This window comes from Struthio camelus, chromosome 6, assembly GCF_040807025.1.
Source record: "Struthio camelus isolate bStrCam1 chromosome 6, bStrCam1.hap1, whole genome shotgun sequence".
Taxonomy (NCBI): domain Eukaryota; kingdom Metazoa; phylum Chordata; class Aves; order Struthioniformes; family Struthionidae; genus Struthio; species Struthio camelus.
Window position 1 is genome coordinate 10,651,301 of NC_090947.1, and position 21,356 is coordinate 10,672,656.

The window sequence follows — 21,356 nt, forward strand, 5'->3', positions numbered from 1 at the left end:
GCTGACCCGTAATTTGCAGGGTTTTTTTTAAACCTGCACGAGATGAACAGAACCATCTATCGCCCCAGAAACACGCTCCCGATTTATCCCGTATTGCCACCTTCGGCTAAACGTCACTTCTCCATTAATTTGTTATTACCGTACAATGGGACGATGTTTAAACTGAACAGAAACAATCCTTGTCTGACAGTTAACCATGTAACACCGGAGAGACGGTGATCGTAACCCTGCAAATCGGCCGTTATGGGCACCCCCCTGCACCTTTCACATACTCACACACACACACATATATATATAATATACACACACATATACACACACACACACACACATATAGAGTTACTTGGAACGAAATCACTGGTTGACATCTGAATAAAACCCTGTATGAAAACAGGAGAAGTTGAGAAACTTGCCGCACGAACAGTAGCACTTCGTACGTGGCACTCCAAATGTAAAATACGTAGCTAGGCCTTAAGAGTTTGATACAAACCTGTCCCCTATCTCCAGTGGGATATATACTGCAACCAACATCCATTGCTGTAACTTTTTTGGCATTCTGCTAAGGAAACAGGAAAGCCACTGTGGTACTTTTGTTAAGAACATGCAAATATTTAATAGGAAACATAGTACCCAAACCATAAAAGCAACAAAAAAGAACAATATTTCACATTACCCTCCCTTGTATTATCCTTCTTTTTAAAGGAGGAAGAGAGGATTTAGGCAACAAATGATATTGCATTTAACTAGGGAACAAAGTTTCATTGATTGCCTCAGAAATATATTTATTTTTGTATATTTAATGAGTTGCAGAATGTGAGATCTGTTTTGCAACTTCAGTTATGTAAAGAAATTCTTGGAATAAGAAGCTTCACTCATATTCCTATAGAATTAACTATATCTATATTGTGCTTTGAAGACTAATTTTAGCAAGAGCGCTGGAAATCAATCTGTTTCCTGAGAACACGGGGACTTCTGCTGCATGTAATCTGTAATTTTTTTCTTAGTGCATGATTTTACTCTGAAAAAATATGTACAGAACTGAACTTACATTTTCTGTGTGTATATCCCATAATGCGCTTTTGTGGCATCTGTAATAAAAATGCTCCTTTAAACTGACAACTTTGCAAATTCACTCTTCAGTAGGAAAGACATTCTGGATTATTTCCCACAGTGCTTCCAATGAAGACTTTTAAGGCTGCATTTGAAGATATTTGAAGAGATATAACACGGAAGAAACTGCTTAAATTACAAAGAAGTAATCTGAGTGAAGCCTCTGATTTACATCCTTGCTGAGATGCATCTTTGTGATAAACGCTTGAGATGAGTCAAAAACAAAATAGAAGTTTCTCTACTTCGCAAGACTGTTTAAACACCAACCACCACAAAGACTCAAGTTAACAAATAAATATTAACTATAAATAATTAACATTAGCCCTGGTACACTGTGAGGAATAGAGTTGGGAAGCTGTCAGACATTTTGAGGAAGAACTGAAGAACAACGGGGATGACTCTGCCTTTACGTTCTTACGCCTCTGTGTGGGAACTATGACGACGTTTGCTCCCATTTGCCGGCCAAAATAATCTTATTTTACATGAATGCAGCACGTGTATATGTATTTCCCAGGGGTGACTGCTAAAAGAGTTTTCTCACTGATGTTCTTTTGGGAGAAAATTTATAAATTTTTCAATAATTCCCCCAAATGATCAAATCATCTCTGGATGTCAGTTATTTTTACATAGCATATAACAAATGTTATTATTTGGTAAGTTCTCTGCATTTGATTTGATAGCATACAACATAATTTTAATATCAATAAATGAAAAGTTGAAAAGCACATCCAATGAGACTAAACAGGCAAAATTCCAACCCATCACAGCTTTTTTTTTTTTTTTTGTCCAAAATGTTAGTCTAGATCATGAGATCAACAATTTTACACACCTACATTAGTGTTTCCTGCAACAGGAGAGGTTTTGGGTTATTTGGCTTTCTATTTAAGACGTTCCTTTAGATTGAAAGGAGAAATCCATGCAATTCCTTAGCAGTGGAAAGCTGAAGTTCTTCTTGGCTGATCTTTAGCTATTAGCAATAGAGGAAACGATAAACACTCTGGGAGCAGTACAGATAGTCATCACGACATTTATTACAACAATAGGACAATGAGAAATTTACAAACAATACATTATAGCAAGTAATGTATGCTTCCTGCATATATACAGACTCATAAAGGTAGGAGTGTCTGAGGTTAGAAGAGCAATCCCACTTTGTTTAGTTTTGGTAATACTAGGATTGGGAAATGCAAGGAATTATTTTAACCTAATAAAATGTTTTTCTCCAAATTTGCTCTTAGCCTGAAAGCATAGCCTTTGTTCTGCAACTCTCACTTCATATGCACTTTCTTTCACTAGTTATATGAGCCTCATCCTATCATTAGTTCAAGTGGACATATTAATTATTAAATTTGGTAATAATTACCAAGGATTAGAGTTCCTTTCTAGTAAACAGTTTTGTACATATCTTAAGAAAAAAAAGTTTGTTTGTTTGTTTTTTTTAAGATTCACGCAGATGTGCAAGATTGAAATAAAAAACAGCACAGATTTTCTTGCAGTGGTGGTCTAAAAGGTGCTGTTTATTCATAATAACTTTTATTTACGTTCTGTAATGCAGCAGTCATCACGAAAAATCTTACCTTTTGATGTGCTAGCATTACAATAATCTATAAAGCAAAACAAGGGAATGCCACAATAAATACCAGTGGCATAAAAATATTTGACAAAATATATCTATATGAACTTACTATTTTGTATTAGCTGCTGCAAATAGCATCTGAAGAGTCTTTCTTTCCTGCTTTTTCTTAATTTCCACGTGATATATAACAGTTTCTCAGCATGGCCCTGAAGTTGCAAAACCCTATGCTGCTATGGGAGCCCTTTAAAAAAAATCAAGATTTAATCTAGCATACCTTTCCCATTAAATTTCCCATCACAAAGCAACTTCGGAAGAGAATGTAGCCACTGTAAGACTACGGCTGTTCCACATTTTGCAAATAAAAGAGCAATTAACCTCATGTAAGCGTAAGAATAACAATGAAGCCAGTCAAATAAATATAACTTACCTCCCTATTCTTTCCAGAAGGCAGTACGCTTTCCTCTAGATCCAATCAAGTTTTCATTCCCTCCAGTTTTAGAGTGGATAATTTGCTTCCACTTAATGTTTAAGTCACTACTGCTGACAATAAGCTCAAAACAAAGTATCGTGTTTCCACAGGGGGTCATACTTCCCTTTAAACTCTGCTGAGGAACTCCTGCACTGTAACATTTCACATGTAAAAACCTACACTCAATTGCCAGCTGCCCAAAGTGAGGGAGAGCTGACAGCACTGCCAAATTTCACGGCCTATATATCTTAAAAATATGTTTACAGCAGAAGTCTGTTTTTCAGTGATTTGGGATCTTAAAACTGGCCTTTAAGTTGTGCAGACAAAAGGTGCAGCACATCCCACAGCTTATTAGGCATCAGAAAAGAGGGAATGAAGGAAAGACAGAAACAGGCCTTTTTAAAGAGCCCTCTCCATGTAGCAAGAGTCAGATGGAATTTGTTTCTTATTAGATACCAACAACTCCATCTCAGAGAAAAATCCTAGCTGAAGAATTAATCGCCCTGGGGTGTGAGCTATGATTAAAGCCCTTCTGGCAGGTAAATTACTTAGAGCAGCTTGTCCCTCTGCAGATGCTCTAACGTCTAGCAAGAACTGAGCTCACCCCATAGCTTTTCCCGAAATAATGGTATTAATAAAACATTTTCCTCTAATCACTCTCCCTTTCTTGCACAAGCTTAAAGAAAATGTATGTCTTAATACCGCTTCCCCTCTGTCAAATTTGACTTGGTTAATTTAAACACAAACATACATAGGATGAGTGTGTAAGTCTGGTTTCCTTAGGAAACCACTTAAAACAAAAAGTCCCGGCATTCCTTTGCCAAGGACACGCAGCTCAAAAGGCAGTTTACTTGTGCAGGTTTGTTACACTGCACACCTCTATACCAGGTACATGCTGCTCTAAGCTTGGACAATAAAAATATTTCAAATGGTTTAATCTGAGGTACAAAACTTACAAACCATGTGTTTATATTCCTCCAGGTCTTCTAATGCAGAAATACAATGAAGGAGCTTTGTTCAGGCTGTCTGAGGATGCAACAAGCCAGCTTCAAGGAGAAAGCGAGAATGGAAAACTGCAACTTAATAAGGCAAATGTTTTAAAAAATGAGAAAGAGTGGAAGTTGCAACTTATATATTGTATATTGCAACATTTGACAACAATGGCCACATTCAAATTGCAATTGCTACATATGAAGTACTCCCAGCACTAAACTTTATCAAAGAATAAAGAACAACATGCAGTATACCTTAGTGAAGTCCCAGTCAAAAACAAAAACCGTCATTCCACAAAAATAATCCATTACATTTATTTCCATTTCATTCACAGAAAACCTAACATCCATCAGTTATTGGTCTGTATCATATTCAGCAGCATGTTCTAGTGTGCATGCTTCTTTAATGCTTAGTACCTAATGAAATACTCATTAAACGACAGATTTTGTTCTGTCTTTCTGGTCGGAACCTACCAGCCAGAATTTCCGGTATCTGCTCTGCCGCGGGTTCTGGGCACTTTCCTAGCACAGGGCTGCTCAAGGAAAGCGTGGGAGCCACGGCACTTGGCATCGTCATTTCCCTTCTTTGCTGCAACTACAGCATGCTTAGTTGCTAAGGATATGAAACCTGTGAAGAATTTACTGTAGATTTAACTACCCATTTAATGCAAATTAGCATTAAGGTAAAAATAAGCCAGGCCCAAGTAGTAAGTGATCTTGCGCAGTATCAAGCAGTGAGCTAGACAGTGAGCGCGTACAAAGATGCGTTATTTTTGGAACTGTAGCTGTCCTATGTCTGTTTGTGGCATGCCTTTCGATTTGGACCTCTACTAAGTGAGCTCGTGGTCCAAGTTTTGAATAGCTTAAATACGTAACAAAACATCCCCAACATGGTATAGGCCCCCAAATTGTGTATTTTCAATATCTACGCAACATAATATGAGCATTAAAAATATCTTACAAAGCTACATGGCAGGAAAAATAATGATGATACAAAATGAAAAGCAATAGGAGTCACAGATGTATAACTGAGTCAGTTTGCTAAGTAAATATGGATAAATACTTAAATACAATATGGGCACATTTCTTGTTATATGTATTGTACAATTAAATAACTAGATCTTACCGGACTTCAAACAGCAATTAAAATGTATCGTTACAACTTGGAGTATGGTTATCTTTTATCATATTTTCTATATACGTAGCTGGCTCATAGACCTCCAAGCAAACTTCACAGAACCCTAGAGCTTGAGTCTGTACAGATGAGTACCACAGTTATTTGGCATTTGTATCGATAGGTATATGGTCTTACTGTACGGGATGGGAGAAAAATTCTCCTTTAAAACAGCTCAGAATCTTGTGTTATTTGCTCGCAGTTAAGTGGGAACTTAAATAGACATAACATTATAAGAACGCATGGTGCTTTGCTTTGGGAGCAGGATTTGCTAAACGTGTTTCAGAAAGTAAGGCTGTGTCTTTGAAAACATTTTCCATGCTTATAGGTATTTTTAATAAGTAGTGTGAGCCAAAAGCATAACGGGAACCTTGCTCTAACTTTTTTCACCGTTCTATTGTTGATAAACGCATTTTGGTGAACAAGCAACCATATTACAGCCATATCCGATTTATTAAGACACTGTTTCTGCATGTCTGTGTGAAACGTCTGTATGAGGGTGAAACACCTTGCCTACATTTACCTGTGCTTTTTTTGGAGCAAACTATTAACGCTTTAGAAAGGCATACAAGTCTGAAGCAGCAAAAAAAAAAAAAAAAGACTTGTATTTCACAACAGGTCAGCAAATACCCACATTCACATATGTTAACTAAAACTAATCAGATAAGAGAATACTTCCATAGTAGGAGGTAAAGCGGGGCGGGGGGGGGGGGATTTAAAAACAGTACTGTGTATTTTAAACAGCCTCAGATACACACATAATACTTCCAGAGGCTAAACACACAGATCGGCTCCTCTCAGGAGGACACCAAGCTCCAACGCAGAATTAATCCGGCTGCTTTCAGAAAGCAACGTACGCTCTGCTGGGGGAACTCTTATTTCCTCTGTGACGGGTTAAGTGCCCTTTTTCAAATTTCATCCTGAAACATACCTTTTCTCTCTCTTTCCATTCTCAAAGAGTATCAGCTCACTTGATCCTGCGGGAGGGAGGCAGAGGGAGGCAGAGGGAGGCAGAGGGAGGCAGAGGGAGGCAGAGGGAGGCAGAGGGAGGCAGAGGGAGGCAGAGGGAGGCAGAGGGAGGCAGAGGGAGGCAGAGGGAGGCAGAGGGAGGCAGAGGGAGGCAGAGGGAGGCAGAGGGAGGCAGAGGGAGGCAGAGGGAGGCAGAGGGAGGCAGAGGCCCGCCCCGAGCTCCGCTTCCGGGCCTTTCTCCCCTAATGCCGGCCCAGCGGCCCCTCCCTGCTCCAAGCCCTTGTTATCAAGGCCACAAAGGCAGCAGCTGCACCGAGCCCCTTTCAAGTAACGCGCACTGGTAACCGCAGACAGCGCAGCAGCGGGGACGCGGCGCCCCGGCCTCCGCTGCCGCCGGCCGCCATTTTGCGAGGCCGCCGCCAGGCCCCGGCTCGGCGCGGCGGCGGCGGCGGGAGGAGGAGGAGGAGGCGGCGGCAGCGGCGGCGGCGGCAGCGGCGGCGGCGGAGGTAACGCGGGGCCCCTCCCCGGGCGGCGGCTCCGTCTTTGTCTCGCTGCGGCCTTTGCAGCCGGTTGCGCTGCCTCGGCCGCCGCCGAGGGCTGCGGGGGGCAGCCGGTTAGCGCTGGCCGCGGCTACCAGCCCGTTTGGAGGACTTGCTCCCGATTTTTATGCCAGAAAAAAAAAATTTTTTTTTTCTCTACCTGCACCCGTCCTGCGGGCAGCTCGGCACAGACACGGGAATGTTTATCGGAAACGTGACGTTAGGGACGGGACGGCCCCAACCGCTGGCTGGCTGGAGCAGCCCGGGTCTGAGGACCAGCGCGGCAGCAGCCGCCTGGCTGCAGCACAGAGCTGCTGCGTTACCGCCGCCCTGGACTGGGGTCAAAACTAGATTTCCCAGAACGCATTAACTTCTGTCACTGTTCTTCCAGTGCTGTCTGCCCATACTGACCTCCTAAAACTCTGCTTACCCATCTGCCTCAAACGAGGAGCCTTTGTGGGGGTGTGTGTGTGTGTTTCTTTCTTTTTTTTTTTTAAAGCAAAAGTAAAATGTCTTATTTTGTTATAGTGAGGTGTAGAAATTAGGGTAGTTTGTATTACTACGCTTTCAGGACTGTTTCCAAAGCTGAAGGGCAGTATTAGGTAACATGCAAAGAGCTGAGCTGACATTTGGGTCTTGTGTGTAAGATGCTCAGTCATGATGGGTGTTACATGTATTTTTGTGCATTTCAGGTTTGAATAGCTCATAATTAACGTCCTCGTTGGCAAATGCAATGGAAGAAGGCAAGGCTGAAGAGGTGCAGGGTATTCTTCAACTGAACGTGCGAGGATGTATGTACACAGCCAGGCGCGAGTCTCTGTGCCGCTTCAAGGATTCAATGCTAGCTTCCATGTTTAGTGGACGTTTTCCTCTAAAAGTGGATGAATCTGGTAAATATGTTTAAGCTGTAAATACTACATGCTGCTCAGGGAGCTCTGTGGCAAACATGCTTTTCCATACGTTTATGTGTTTTGTATCATGTGTCGCCTTGAGTGGCACGCAGCGTGCTGGCCTGGATTCTGCGGGATTGCTCCTGTGCGCAAGCACGCTTGTCTGTTGCTTAGCCCTGCCTCGTCCCAGGCCAGGCTGTTGCCTTGGAATATACTACTGCAGTATGAATATTAAAATAGACAGATACCGATGAAGCTGGCAGAATACCTGGCATTTAATTCGAGTCCTGTTTGTGAACCCCTATTCTCCAGAGGCATCCTGCTCTCTCTGTTGCTCATTACCTAAGGAGATTAGTTTCTTATCTTTGTTTCAGAATGCTTGGTTACTGGTAAAGACTGAATTTCTGACTACTGTGGCTTGGTATGAAAGCTTGAATTAAAATATTCATGGGTCAAATCTGACTTCTGTTTGTGATTCAGAATCCTACTGGTATGTCCAGTTTTAAAGCCTTGGTCAATGGAGAATAGCAATCCCTTGCTAGTCACTTGTGATAATTTAAAATATCTGACATGTTTAACATTTTTATGGGCAGGGCTTTGCTACCATCTTTCAGTTGCACTGAACAGCATGTTGTATACAGCTCTGCATAGTTCCCATGGCTGTTTGGTGTGGTTGGTTTCCTTAGTGGTTTTTAAGCCCCACAGCAAAGCAGGGGAAAACACATTAAAAATACTGTTAGACTGGAGCAATTTCCAGGGAAATTTAGGCTAGATGCATGCTAGAGCTGATCCTACTTTTAACTCTTTTAAATGAATGACACTTAAACTTGGGAAAGTTCCTGCAAGAGCAAGAAAAGTTGTATCCAAAGTTAATTATAGATGCATTTTCAATTCTAGATTTTAGCTCTCTAAATAGGGCACAGTACAGGTGAGGTTATACCTGGGCACAGTCCTATGCAGATCAGTTCCACTAAAATTCCAAACACGGCAAGAGATGTTCACTGCAATAGAATTTTATCTTCAAATTTACCAAGTATTCCAGGGCAACAAAGTAGTAGTTTTAATAGAATAGAGAAGGTATACTTACTCCTTGTAAGTAAAATTAGTAAAGAAGTCTTATATAAGGGCTTTACCGGATAATCTGGCAGAATGTGGCAAGTCTGCCTTCTACTTGTTGCAAGCAATATTTTAAATTGTTTTATTTATATTTTCAGGGGCTTGTCTAATTGATCGAGATGGAAGCCTATTTAAATATCTTTTAGATTATCTTCATGGAGAAGTTAGGATTCCTGAAGATGAACAAATTCGAACTGCATTGCAGGAGGAAGCAGATTATTTTGGCGTCCCTTATCCATACAGCCTGTCTGACCATTTGGCCAATGAATTGGAGACATATTCTTTCAGGTCGAACATAGAACTTAAAAAGGTCTTGACATTTCTTACTTTTTTTTTTTTAAAGATATACTCCATAATCCACACCATTCATTAACATCACATACTAAAACTACAGCATATGGAAGTTAGAGCTTTCTAATTGCCACTTTAAATCACCGGTCAACTCAAGAATTTTAGGACTAGAAATGTTGGAGCTGATAATGCAGTCACAGTCGTTACGGACATCAGCTCTTTTCGTCGTTCTAGTCCCTCTCTTGTTAGGTGTTTGGAACTTCATTTTCAGTACTTGCAACAACAATAGTTTAAATTTGACTTTCAGTTTTATATTTAAGTCTTCTGTGAAAACTTGCATGGTAGGAATGACACTGTATAATTTCCTATTTGAGCCTCAAATTTTACTTGAGATGGGATTTGATCCCTTCATGAGACATCTGTGAGTTTTGCAAACTCATTCTAAAATTTGAAAGATAAACCAAGGTTTTTAACTTTCTCTTCAGATTAGGGATTTTCTATGCCCGTAAGCATTTCTGTTGCTGTTCTCTGAACTTCTTCTAGTTTTTCAATGTTCTCCCTTGACATCAGATAAGAAATTCTGCATGTAATATTCTGGATAAGCTATGTCTTTGATTTACTCAAAAGAACTCACCAATACAGTTAATAAAACCTACATATGAAAGTTATTCAACTAAAAATAATTTCTCCTTATTGATATTTATTATTTTGTGTTTTATATTTTTGCCAGGCTTTGTTAGATTTCTGTGATTCTTACGATTTAGTCTGCACCAAGCCTACAGTTTGGGTCCTGCACTATCTCAATACTTCCGGAGCAAGCTGTGAAAGTAAAATTATTGGTGTGTATGCCACAAGAGCTGATGGGATTGATGCAATTAATAAGGAGCTAGGAAGGAAAATTAATAGTAAAAGCATTTACAAAAGGTAAGATGACTGTCAGACACTTGAAAGCGCTGTGAAGTGAGACTATGAATACTTAGGTATCATACCTAAGTATTAATATTAATTAAGTATTAATGTTAATAATGCCTAAGTATTATTGTACTAAGCATAATGCAGCGTTATTATGCTATCTATAATCAGTGGCAGGAATCAGACTCTTTCCTACTTGGAAAACACCTGGCTAATACAATATTCAAATTTAACAAAGAAAAGATTAAAAACTAAGCACAGAGTACAAAAATTAGAGTCCACAAAAGGTGGAGAACATGCAGTTGCTGTAAGTTCTTGTTATGTTTTAACTGCTATTTAAAAAATGTCTCAACAATTTGAAATTATATTTTAATTTAGGGTGATACTTACATTAAATACAGGGGAGGAATCCCCATCCAGAAAAAGTTAAAATATTTTCAAAGTTGGTAGTAATTAATAGAATCGTATTTTGCAGTCTTCTAAGATAGCTGAAAGACATATGTGGCACAGAAAAAAGTGAAGATGAAAGGAAATGTTTGTAATCCTTTAAAGGACATGTACATCTCTACCATAACGTTAATGCATTTTTAGGATAATAATTATAAATTACTAGTAGGCCTGTACTTCTGAGTGTCTGGAAGCAATCTGTCTTTCTCCTGGTCCCACAGCATAGTCTCAGCTGTGTTCTTGACTGTGTACCTTTTTGAAACGTGAGTAAGATAGTTTTAATCTTTCAGCAGTTTGAACAGGTGGTGATTCAGGTATCTGACCTCCTACTGTGCTTTCCCTTTGACTATATGATTGAGATTTAGGAGAAGAGACTTTACACCATTAATTCTGGAATTATTGTTTCATGAACACCCTTCCCCCCCCCATACCCCCCCCCCCCCAATGAATGCCCATTTTTAGCAATAGGCGTTTTACAGGCATACAGATCAGAGGAGGATGGCTATATAGAACCTCTTATACAAATGAAAATTCAGTTTAGGTAACTTTTTCATATCTGCTTTAAAAAACATTTTCTAATAAGTCCTTAGAGCTACAATTTGGTAAAAAGAATGATACATTTCTTCAGTGCTATTTTTAAGGATTTAACTAGATTTACCGTGTAACTTTTACCTTTAAAACAATATTTCTAGAGAAGCTGGAAATAACGTCCAGTACATCTGGAGCTATTACTCAGTCGCTGAATTGAAAAAGATGATGGATGCTTTTGATGCCTGGGAAGGGAGAGGTAGAGTATTAATTTTTTTTTTTTCTGTTTTAGTACTAGTACTATGTACAGAAAAATAAGAAAAATCATTTGCTAGTTGACTATAATAAAATCTGCATACGTTTTTCTCATTCAGCAAGTGACATGATGTAAAATATCGCACAGTAGTGGCTATTGGAAAAAGAAAAGTCTTAAGTGTTGTTTCAGTAAGGTGACATGAATTGACATGAATAAATCGATCGGTGTGGTGAGAGCCATCACATTCAAAGTTGATAGCCTGCTAGCATCGGGCACTATGGTGGAAGCCCTGAGCAGCATGTTGCTTGGAAGCACCAGTACATGTCAGTGTAGTTTCAGAGCTGAAATTCTACATAATAGAATAAATGCATTTATTTAGTCATGGAATATGCACGTGCGATGTTGGCCGTGTTCTCTCAGCTCATCGATACAACGTCCCTTTGAAATGCAGGTGTCAGCTACTGGAGGGTGCCCCAGGAGCTGATTGAATGTTGGACTCTTGAAGAACGCCCTTTGAAAGGCAGTTTGCATCATATGCCTCCAGTTCATAAAAGGTATGCTGATTTGCACAGATGGCTTAAAACAAAATGGAAAAAAAGCATAATCTCTAAGTTATATTTACAAGCCTACAGAAGTAGGACAAAATAAAGACGACCTTTCAGCAGTCTAAACAAAGGTAATCTCTTTCTATCAGGGTCAAATCTGCCATTATGCTCTCAGAGATTACAAAACACTTTATAAAAATGTAAATGGAAACAACACAGAAAACTCCACATTCATAATTATTCAAAGTGGGAAAGAGTAATTTCAAAATGTAGAGAGCAATGTTACTTAGTTAAATGGACTGATTAAAATAAGAAATCTAACTGAAAACTACTTAAAATGTTAACTGGTCTCATGTTTATTGCTTTTCTGCTAGAATTTTTCCTTTTCAGATTTACAGTGATACTTCTGACTCCACCTCCATTTTCAATAATTACATAAAAACAGTCATTGCAGGCAGAGCTACCCTTTTGATCTGAGTCACTACAGCCATTTTGCTGCTAAATGAGGGAGGAGGATCCTGCTGACCTTCCTGTCCCCGACCACATATTCCCCTACCACCTTCTCATGTTGGTAGCAGCCACAGAGCTGCATCAGCTCACCGATCCAACTAAAAACGTGTATCCCCTGTATTGCTCTTTTTTTCTTTTTTTTTTTTTTCTAAATACTACGTTATTTGCTTTTCACAGGTCTTACAGAAAGGACTGTGTTCGTTAATCTCTGGATTGCCAGGCAGCATTCATGTATTCCCAAATGCTCTTCTGCTACCATTGCCTGTTTTATCTCCCATTTTTGCTTTATTTTGTCTGCTTTATTTTGTCTCAACAAACTTTACGTTCAGCTTTGCATGAAACGTCTGATGAACCACTCTCATTCTGGCGAGACTTATATACTGTCTTGAAATACTATTTTAAATGAACCTGGTTACTGATGATGATGTTTTCCCTATGCTTCATTGTTACTGTTAGGCAGTCAAAGATTTGGGACTTTAAGCTTTCCATTTTAACTTGGTGGCTCTTTTGATCTAGGATGCGCAGACATTGAGAATACATTCCTATCATAGGACTCTGTGAGGAAGACCTCCCTGCACTTATTATGAGCACTAGGTTATTTGTAAGCTTTCTGTTTGAAGAGTGTTACCATGTTCCAGTTTTATAAAAGTAATGCATTAATTAATCTCACATTGTTTATTCTTGCAGCTTTTATTCTGATACATTTTTACATGCATTGATAATGCTCCAGTTTAACTTTGGTCTCTGTGTTCCTTTTATTTCCCTTCCCCACCTCTCCAGAAATAATTTTGTTACATATTTACTGATCATCCCTCTGACCTGCATCCAGTATAGATCTTGTCTGGTCAGGTCTCAGATTTTCTGATATTCTTTCTGATCAGCTATTTTAATGTGACCTGGATTTCTATGGCATCATTTATTATTTCCTTGAGGAATTAAAATCTTCCTGGCATCTGTCTATTTTCCTTTGCCAGGACTGAGAAGAAGCATTTGTGTAATACTTTAAAAATGCTGGCTACCTGTGCCAATGAGAGTTGCCAGTTTTGAGACACTATAGGATTTCTTGCACAATATTTTCCTTTTTCTCAACTGGTTTCTTGAAAGTTATCCTTAATTTCATTTTGAAAGAAATGAGGGAGGGAGAAAGAGGGGATGTCTTGCTGCTTTTCTCAAATTACACAGTGCGGAACTCTTAAGTCCGGTGTTACTTTGCACTCAGGTTTTGTATTTTTGTAGCTAACATAAAACACATCAGATTAGTATTTAGTGTACTTCATATCTGATGGAATTGTAGCCTTTTATTTTAGTATTTTCTATCTTATAGCTTGTCTAGTTTTCTCTCATTCATTTTCAATTAGCAGTTTGTGCACATTATCTCCTTCCATTTTTTTAAAGATGTAATGCTACTTACATAAGTAAAAGACAGTGCTGGTGCTACTGATCTAAAGTCAAACCTGATTGCAATCTTGAACAGCTGAGAATCATAAATGATACTGGAACAGAAAAAATTTTAAAACATTCAGATTTGCGGATGGCTGTTGGAGATAGTCTATTTTATAATTACGTTTAAAAAAAAGAATAATTAAAGTATCTAGTTTGTTTCTTTTTAATTAAAATCTTTTGTTCTACAGACGATTAATTGACTTTACTGAAGAAGAGGAAGACTCTTTACCCTGTAAAATGGGTCCCAAGCCAATTAGATTCTCAGGGCCCTCAACAAGTACCCATATCAAAGTCAAGAATTCAGCTTCATTAAAGGTAGCTGCTTGCAATGCTTCAGGTTCTGTGGTAACTCTGAAACGACCCAACAGTGAAAGTTTGGCGTTGCACAAAGTAGCTTCTAAAACTGTATCCACAATGGGCCCATCAGTGCCCACCAATTCGCAAGCATCTGGTGGAAGGCAGAGGGCTGACAGCAGGAAGCAGTGTCAGATGACTTGCAAGATTTCAGTGTCTAGGAAGCCTGCAAGCAACCGTGCAGTAAAGCTGAAGCGAACTCCGCTTTCTCTTGTGATGCCATCTCAGTCATCTTTAATATCCAATAAAACATGTGAACAGGACAGTGCTGCTGCTGAAATTCCTACAACTTCTACAGTACTAAACAAGAAAGAACCAGCTGTATCAGCAGCTGGTATTAACCTTAAGAATGATACAGTGAATGGATAATCTTTCACTCAGCCTGAAAGACTGGATAGCTTGGCATCATCTGGCCAAAGAGATAATGATCTCATGTTAACATTTATTCAAAGACTTATTAGACAATTAATGATGAAAAAATAATGAAAAGGGTAGGGAGAAATGGTTTTAAGTGGGCAGTGACTTGTTTTCTGCTTTATTGCTAAATATATTTAGGAGCTGGGAAGGGAGGAAGAAACAGGGCTTTAAAAAACTCAAAACATAGCATTGTGCAGTCTAATGTGATGGTATCTAACATCTGTATTTCTGTCGGGCTGTACTGGTACAACTAACCTTTTTAGAGGGAGTATGCACATGGCATAAAAAAACTGTTTATCAACTTTAAGTACAGTTAGTTAACATTAAAAAAAACCCTGAATCTAGAGTTAAATTCCTTAAGCAATATATTTAAATTGGGAAAAATAGATAAGAATAATAATTAATAGTAGCAGATAAAAGTTTGTCATGAGTTTGTGAGATATGGAGTACTGCAAAGATTTCACAAGTTGAATGCACACTTAGTAGTACTCTTTGGAGAGGAAAAGTCACCATTCTGTTATTTAACAGCAGTTAAAGGGACCACCTTTGCTTGCACATGGCGAGAAAATTAAGAAATACAGGGAGGGAGAAGCATGCCTAGTGAGTAATAAGGCAGCTTTTTCATAGGCCTGAGACACGCGTACTGCTTTGCTAATGAGATGTGGTCTGCTGCTGGCAGGGTGTTCTGCAGGGATCACATTGCTGCGGGCCATGTTTTCTGCAGCTGCAGGGAGGCTTCAGGTCTGAGTCACCACTGGCTGGCGTTACTGTGTCCTTCTGTAGTTCTTTTCACATACAGGGCCCAGGATGGACAGACAGACAATGGCAACATCATGTAGCAAAGCAGTGTAACAGAAGTGTCCTGGCTTAAAGAAAGATAAAATAACCCTTCCTTCCCCTGGAGGAGGAGGGAGGACACACTGGATTTCTTCCTGTCCTCAGTTGTACCAGGGTATATTTTGAGTAACGATACTGAAGTGAAGAAATGTTGCATATCTCTGTCATCAGAGGAAAGCAGACTTTGGTTCATTCTTTCTAGTTGTTTAAACCAATGCTGTTTAACATTTGTTTTAAGTTCTGCAAACCAGGCTTCTTTTTATGCCCTTATTTGTTGCTTAGAGTTTCTTTATTTTTCTTTTTTGTTACTGCTTTTGCTTTTTCAACACAGTAAATACAGCTGGCCCTAAATGTTGAAAAGACCTGTCACATTGCCAAAATGAAATGGACTTAAAATTCCTGAGACTACTAGAAATACAGAAGGGTTCTTTAAATGTTTTATTTTCTGGGTCATTTAGAAGAGATTGCATTTTTAGGCTTTTCTTCATAAGTGCCAAGGCTTGAAATTTCATTTGCACAATTAAAAAACCTAGACTTTCATGTACTAACATTTTTAAAGAGATAACTTTACAATATTTACCGTAAAGGTGAGCAGTACTGTAATTTGGTGTCATCAGTTTGTATACTGAAGGCCAGTTTACTCCTTGAATTTTTAATTTTTTTTTAATAAACCTAAAAAACAACCCCAAAGCTCTTCCTATCCCCTCAACAACAAAAAAGTTTCACTGAAGTAAGAAAAAGGCAAAGATTATGGAAAGATACTAGCATAATATAGTCTGCTGTTTCTGTGCGACATTTACTTCAATACTTACTGAATAGGTGAAGAGTTTACCACATACTTTTAAAATCTTTTTACAATGTTTCCTAAAGCTGATTTCCTTCTTCTTCGGCATGTGATGAATTAAAAAGACTTCTATAAATACCACACTAAAGTGCTCCAAAAAAATGGACTTATTTTGCATGTGTGCGAGAAAAAAGTTCTGAGAAAAATCCTTTAGGTCCGAGTTGGCACTAGCTCAGTGTTTCTTTAATCTTCTTGGTAGTACAATATTTTTCAAGCAACTTTCATGTCATTTGCATTACAGTGGCCCACACAGTTTTCAGTGGCTTTAATGAATTTTTTTCATTGCGCTAGACACACAGGCTTGTGGTTAAAACCAAAAAACATAGGCCCTGTAATTTGGAAATGACTCAGTAAGCAGGTGAAACGGGAGACTGGCTGTGGTGGGGAGGTAGAGCAAGATTACTATTTTTTTTTTAGAGACTTGATTTTACTGTTTTGTTTGTTTCTTAAACTAGATGAGATGCAAACATAGCCTTTTAAATCTATGAGTAGGCACTTCTGTTGTATTTTTATGCTCATGAAGCTGGCTAATAGTTTCTCATAACTAATGGACTGATGCTGAACACTTTCATGACAGTTGAATAGAATTAACCTTCAAGGTGTTTTTGTCTAAAGCTTCAAGCATATCCATCCAAAGCCTTTTAAATGTAGAAGTAAAATGGCACTTTGTTCTTTCTGTGAGGCTGATAAGTGAAAACAAATGCAGAAATGAAGCTTGCCAGTCCAAGGATTATTCATCTCTTATTGTGGTTAAGAGACTGTGTTTTTTGAGAGGCTGGAACAAGGAGCAGAAAGTCAGCAAGTCTGAGTTTCCTGCAGGTTGAAGCTTCCTCAAAACTGCATGTTCCCAAGTTGCTCGAAAGTTTGCAGTTTTCTTGATGTTACACTTATCTAACTCAACTGAAGTGGTACTGTCTGGTAATGCACCTGTGCTGATAAACTGTGATACACTCTACATACCAGTTTGATTGGGGAAGCTACTGTACATGAGCTACAGTTTTCCAGTTAGGATTATACACACTGTCAAAGGGTGCTTGACAGTGGCTTTTTATCTTCATAAAATTATCATTCATTAGAGAAGAAACTATGTTCAGAAAATTACTTCAATCTAGTAATCTAATGAGTAGTGGTATCTAATAGCTGTGTTCTAAGGAATGAAATATGCGTTACCAGTTTAGTTTGATGCATTACATCTTTTTTCATAAACACTGTCCCTTTTCCAGTCATTTAGTCCTCACTTTCCCACTGTTGTCTTTCCAAACAAACAGTGATATAGGTTCATTCAGGTTAAGGAGACTGGAAAGATACCATAACAAGGTAATTTCTAGAGAACAACTCCCACGTGACCGAGCATGGGGGGCCTGGGGTGCAGCAGGCATATTATCACCAAGATGTGATTCAAACAGATGTCATTCTGTCTGTGTGATTCAGCCAATGGAGAACTCTGTAGCTGATGTAAGCAAACAGACATTATTTCACATGATAGGCACGTGTTCCCACTGATCTCAGGGAGATCTCAGCACTGAATATTTATGTCTTGTTCCTAATCAAGCTACCTCTTTTATTCTTTCGAACTGTTCCAGTCATTTACCCAGTCAGCTCTCCTCCAGAGCAGAAAAGTATTCTTTTAAACCCATTTCTATTAAACTACTTAGCTAATAAATACAATGTGATTCAAATTTTACTATGGCTAGGAAGAAGAAATACTAACATTTCCATCAGCAAGAAAATTTCATCTGTTTAGTTCTTCTCAATCTGTGAAGGACAAATTCTCACCTGAAAAAAACAGGAGGGTCTCCTGCATCATCAAAAACTTGAAGCTGCCTGTTGCTTAGATGCAATTAAGAGTTGAAGTGTGGTAAGAAGTAAAACACTGTAAATACTCTGTGCTGGCAAAGCCCCAGAAAAATCTGGATGGATTCTAAGCAATATCTTAGAGGAGAGTACGTAGTGAAACAGGTATGATTGTTACAGACCTTGCTTTCTGAGCTTTTGGGGTATTCCTCCTTACACATATTTCTTCTTGCCAAAAAGTCTGGCTGTTTATACCAGAACTTACCTCTCTTGGCTGAAAAGTTACTTTGCACGTTCACCAGGCCACCTCATCAGCTGTGTAATGTGCAAGGATTTGGCCATTTTCAAATTTGCCCCTTTCATGTGTGTGTCTTTTAATCCATTCTAGTTTCTGGTACAACATCAATGAACGTTTTCCTACAGTTTGTTTTAGCTGATTTCATGGTAAATAGCTGTCACTGTTAGTGTTCTCTGGAGTTTCCAGAGTGTTCTAACTTGCAGTTGATGCAATACTGTATTATCTAAAATTTCTGGCAATATTATATCCTCAAGTGGGCAGTTAGCAGTGGTACTGGAACCTGGGATCTATGGAGCCCATGCAGCCTCTGCTCTAGTCACAAGTCCATGAACTTAAAGCTTATTTAAAAACTTCTCGTGCAGCCCGGTCACTACATGAGGCAAGAGACTCCCAACAGGAACTGCCACACAAGCTCAGGCCAGGCGTTCCCCTACAACAGCAGTGTGCAGGGAAGTGCTATGAGCTCCAGGCGCAATGTTTCCCTTTCAGAATTCTTAGTTACAATTTTTGAGTGATGTTTTCAAACACACATAAGTGATTTTTTTAACCTTTTTTTTCAAACACGCCTAAATCACTGAAGGTTTTCAAAAAGTTTGGCTATGTCAACAATGTTACATTCTGTTTTTAGTTTTCTAACTGCCTATCTGGTCCTTTATTTCACTGAGTTCTGCCCTTAGCCTCAACTTAATCTTACAGAAAAGATAAATGAATCCAATCTGCTTTAAAATACTGCTCTTTGAGGTGTATTTCCCCTTTCAAAAGAGTGTACAAAAGGCAGTGGGTGGTTCCATGTTGGTGTCTGAGCAATTCCGAACAGCTGTGTTTGCTTTAAAAATTGGGGTCTTTTTATAATTGCTAGACTGAAAAGCTGAAAGTCAAGCTCTGTCCCGCCCTTAAGAATTCCCTCACTGACCCCTGTGCAAGCCCCTCACATGAAGAGGAATACCACATGTATGGCTCTGTTATTATTAAAAAATGAAAACTAGCTCTGTTGAAGATGAGCACAAGAGCATCCAATTAATTACAAGTATTTTGACCAGTAAAAAGCTCTTAGAAATTGGCAGACACAATTCCAAGGGTACAGAGAGACACCAGAACTGAAAGATGACAGGATACTGTTCTGACAAAACCAGGTTTCAGAGCCCAGCCACGTAATGTAGTTAAAATGTGTGCTCCAATACTGAAGCACATCTGGAGTGCTAAGACTGATGCGTTCCAAGAACCAGCCCACTGTCCAGCTAGACTAAACTCACACATGTATCCCGTATCACATAAAATGTATCCGCAGCACACTCGGAAGAGAAATGCTGCCTCTCACCTGTTAGTCCTGGATCTGTCAGATACTGAGCCTGCAGTACATCAAAGGACAGCTGGTACTTAAGGGAGCGGTAGTCCTGTTGTGCTGACTTACGATTTATCTTACGGATTTTATTTATTTTGCAAAAGCCTGTTTGTGAGGAAGTTTGACTTACGGAAAAGAATAACTTCCAGTAATCCTGTTATGTGGAAGAGCTATAAAGAAGGAGTAAAAATCATTGTAAATAAGTTAGTTAGACTTTTTTTTCTGGGTAAGAAAAAAATCTCTTAATGAGAATAGAAGTTTCACAAATTATTTAAGCACAATATAACAAGCTTCCTGTGTAATATCTGCATGGAATTCATAATTGCATCCCTTACAGCGAGGCACTGGACAAATTTTGGAAAAGCTACCTTTCTGATGGGTGTGCACAACAGACTTTCAGTTCCCAAATTCTAGAATTTCCATTCCATATACTTAAATATTCAGCCTAAAAGTTTGATAATTAACCTATATAGAAGCAGTGCTTGTAATACTAAGAAACCCAGTATTTACCTATGCATTTTTATTTTTCTTCCACCAGAGTTCCAGATGAAGTGGAGCTATCTGCCTTTTAGAACCATGTGTTACCAATATCCACATGTGAAAAACTTTACAGATATCAAGAGACAAATAAAACTAAGTAAAACTGTCCATAAGGAATGGGCTTCACTTTACATTTTGAGTTAATTTTTTGAGTACCGCACAGAAAAAGTAGAACTGTCAGTACTAAGGAAGTGTGCCGTCAGCTAACAGAAATCAGGCAGAGGAAAATGGCAAAAAGCAATAGCAAACAAATATCTAGGAACAAACTTCAAGTGTTCTGCTCTTATTGACCTTAGTGGGAAATAAGACTGTTAAACACCTTTGTGAATCTAACACTCAGGCCTCTAGCTCACATGATGCCAGGTTTGGATTCTGACACCTTACTACATTAAGTAATAACTTACATTACAAGTACGTCCAGCGTCAGTGGGGCTCTCATGCAGGAAGGTGCTGTTCCGTGCACTTGTGGTAGTAGAATTTCGTCAAAAGCAAAAGCCTGGTCCAATCCAAACTCAGCTGAAAGCCTCCCACTGATACCCACTGAATTAAGTGAATATAGATTGAATAAGATCGCAAGTGGTTAGGTACTGCAAAGCAGCAAACGCCATAATATTTTAGAAAGGAGATTTTAATTTTTTGGAAGAAACAAGTTTTCTGAAATACAGAATCAGAACATTAACACTAACTAAGTTTTTTACTTTAATAGAAAACTCAGAAGGATGTGGTAACTGCTCAAATATGTACCTCCACGTTGTGCTGAATGCTGCTGTAACAAATTAGAGTCATAGCTCTTGAACAGGACAGATGGTTCCCACAGCAAAATTATAGAAAAATAATTTGGATTCAAGTCTAGAACACCGGTAACTTCTCATATGCCAAAAAAAAAAAAAAAAAAAAAAAAAAAAAACCAACCAGTCATAGCAAAGTGACTAGAGTGACTGATAAGGATGGAGAATAGGGCTGTGCATCTGAATAGCCATGACTATATACATTCCAAACTTAAGAAATGAGCATTTTTCTCAGCCTCATAAAAATAGTTTGTCAGTGAAAAATACCAATATGTAATATATTTAATAGAATTTATACTTGAATTTAAAGATTTCAGATTATGGAATAATAAGCAAAAATCAAATGTACTACTTTTTCAAATTCTCTTGTATATA

General features: G+C 38.7%; 2 protein-coding genes across 12 annotated transcripts in view; one reads left to right on the forward strand and one right to left on the reverse strand.

Moving 5' to 3' along the window:
- Window positions 1-6,272, reverse strand: part of SGO2 (shugoshin 2) — a 20,390-nt gene extending 14,118 nt beyond the window's left edge. Inside the window, exons 1-2 of one of the 5 annotated variants that reach the window (XM_068948196.1) lie at window positions 6,253-6,272; window positions 4,116-4,201 (exon numbers count right to left, since the gene is read on the reverse strand). Coding sequence is in view for 3 of the 5 variants with exons in the window: in XM_068948193.1 (XP_068804294.1) it covers window positions 491-555 (65 nt within the window). In the remaining 2 variants the exon portion in view is untranslated. Of the gene's footprint in view, window positions 1-490; window positions 560-1,048; window positions 1,788-4,111; window positions 4,216-6,252 lie in introns of those variants that run through there. The other 4 variants (XM_068948193.1, XM_068948195.1, XM_068948197.1 and 1 more) reach the window with 4 other exon arrangements.
- On the forward strand, window positions 6,070-21,105 carry KCTD18 (potassium channel tetramerization domain containing 18). Of its 7 annotated transcripts, none has more exons than XM_009684287.2 (7): window positions 6,070-6,214; window positions 7,522-7,719; window positions 8,934-9,145; window positions 9,857-10,050; window positions 11,178-11,272; window positions 11,721-11,823; window positions 13,956-21,105. In XM_009684287.2, the coding sequence occupies exons 2-7, from the start codon at window positions 7,563-7,565 to the stop codon at window positions 14,488-14,490; spliced, it is 1,296 nt and encodes a 431-aa protein (XP_009682582.2). In that variant the 5' UTR covers window positions 6,070-6,214; window positions 7,522-7,562; the 3' UTR covers window positions 14,491-21,105. The 7 variants fall into 7 exon arrangements, with proteins under 7 accessions (XP_009682582.2, XP_009682581.2, XP_068804316.1 ...); XM_009684286.2 differs by having other exon boundaries at window positions 6,070-6,174; XM_068948215.1 differs by lacking the exon at window positions 6,070-6,214 and adding an exon at window positions 6,467-6,630.
- The last annotated feature ends 251 nt before the right edge of the window (window positions 21,106-21,356 follow it).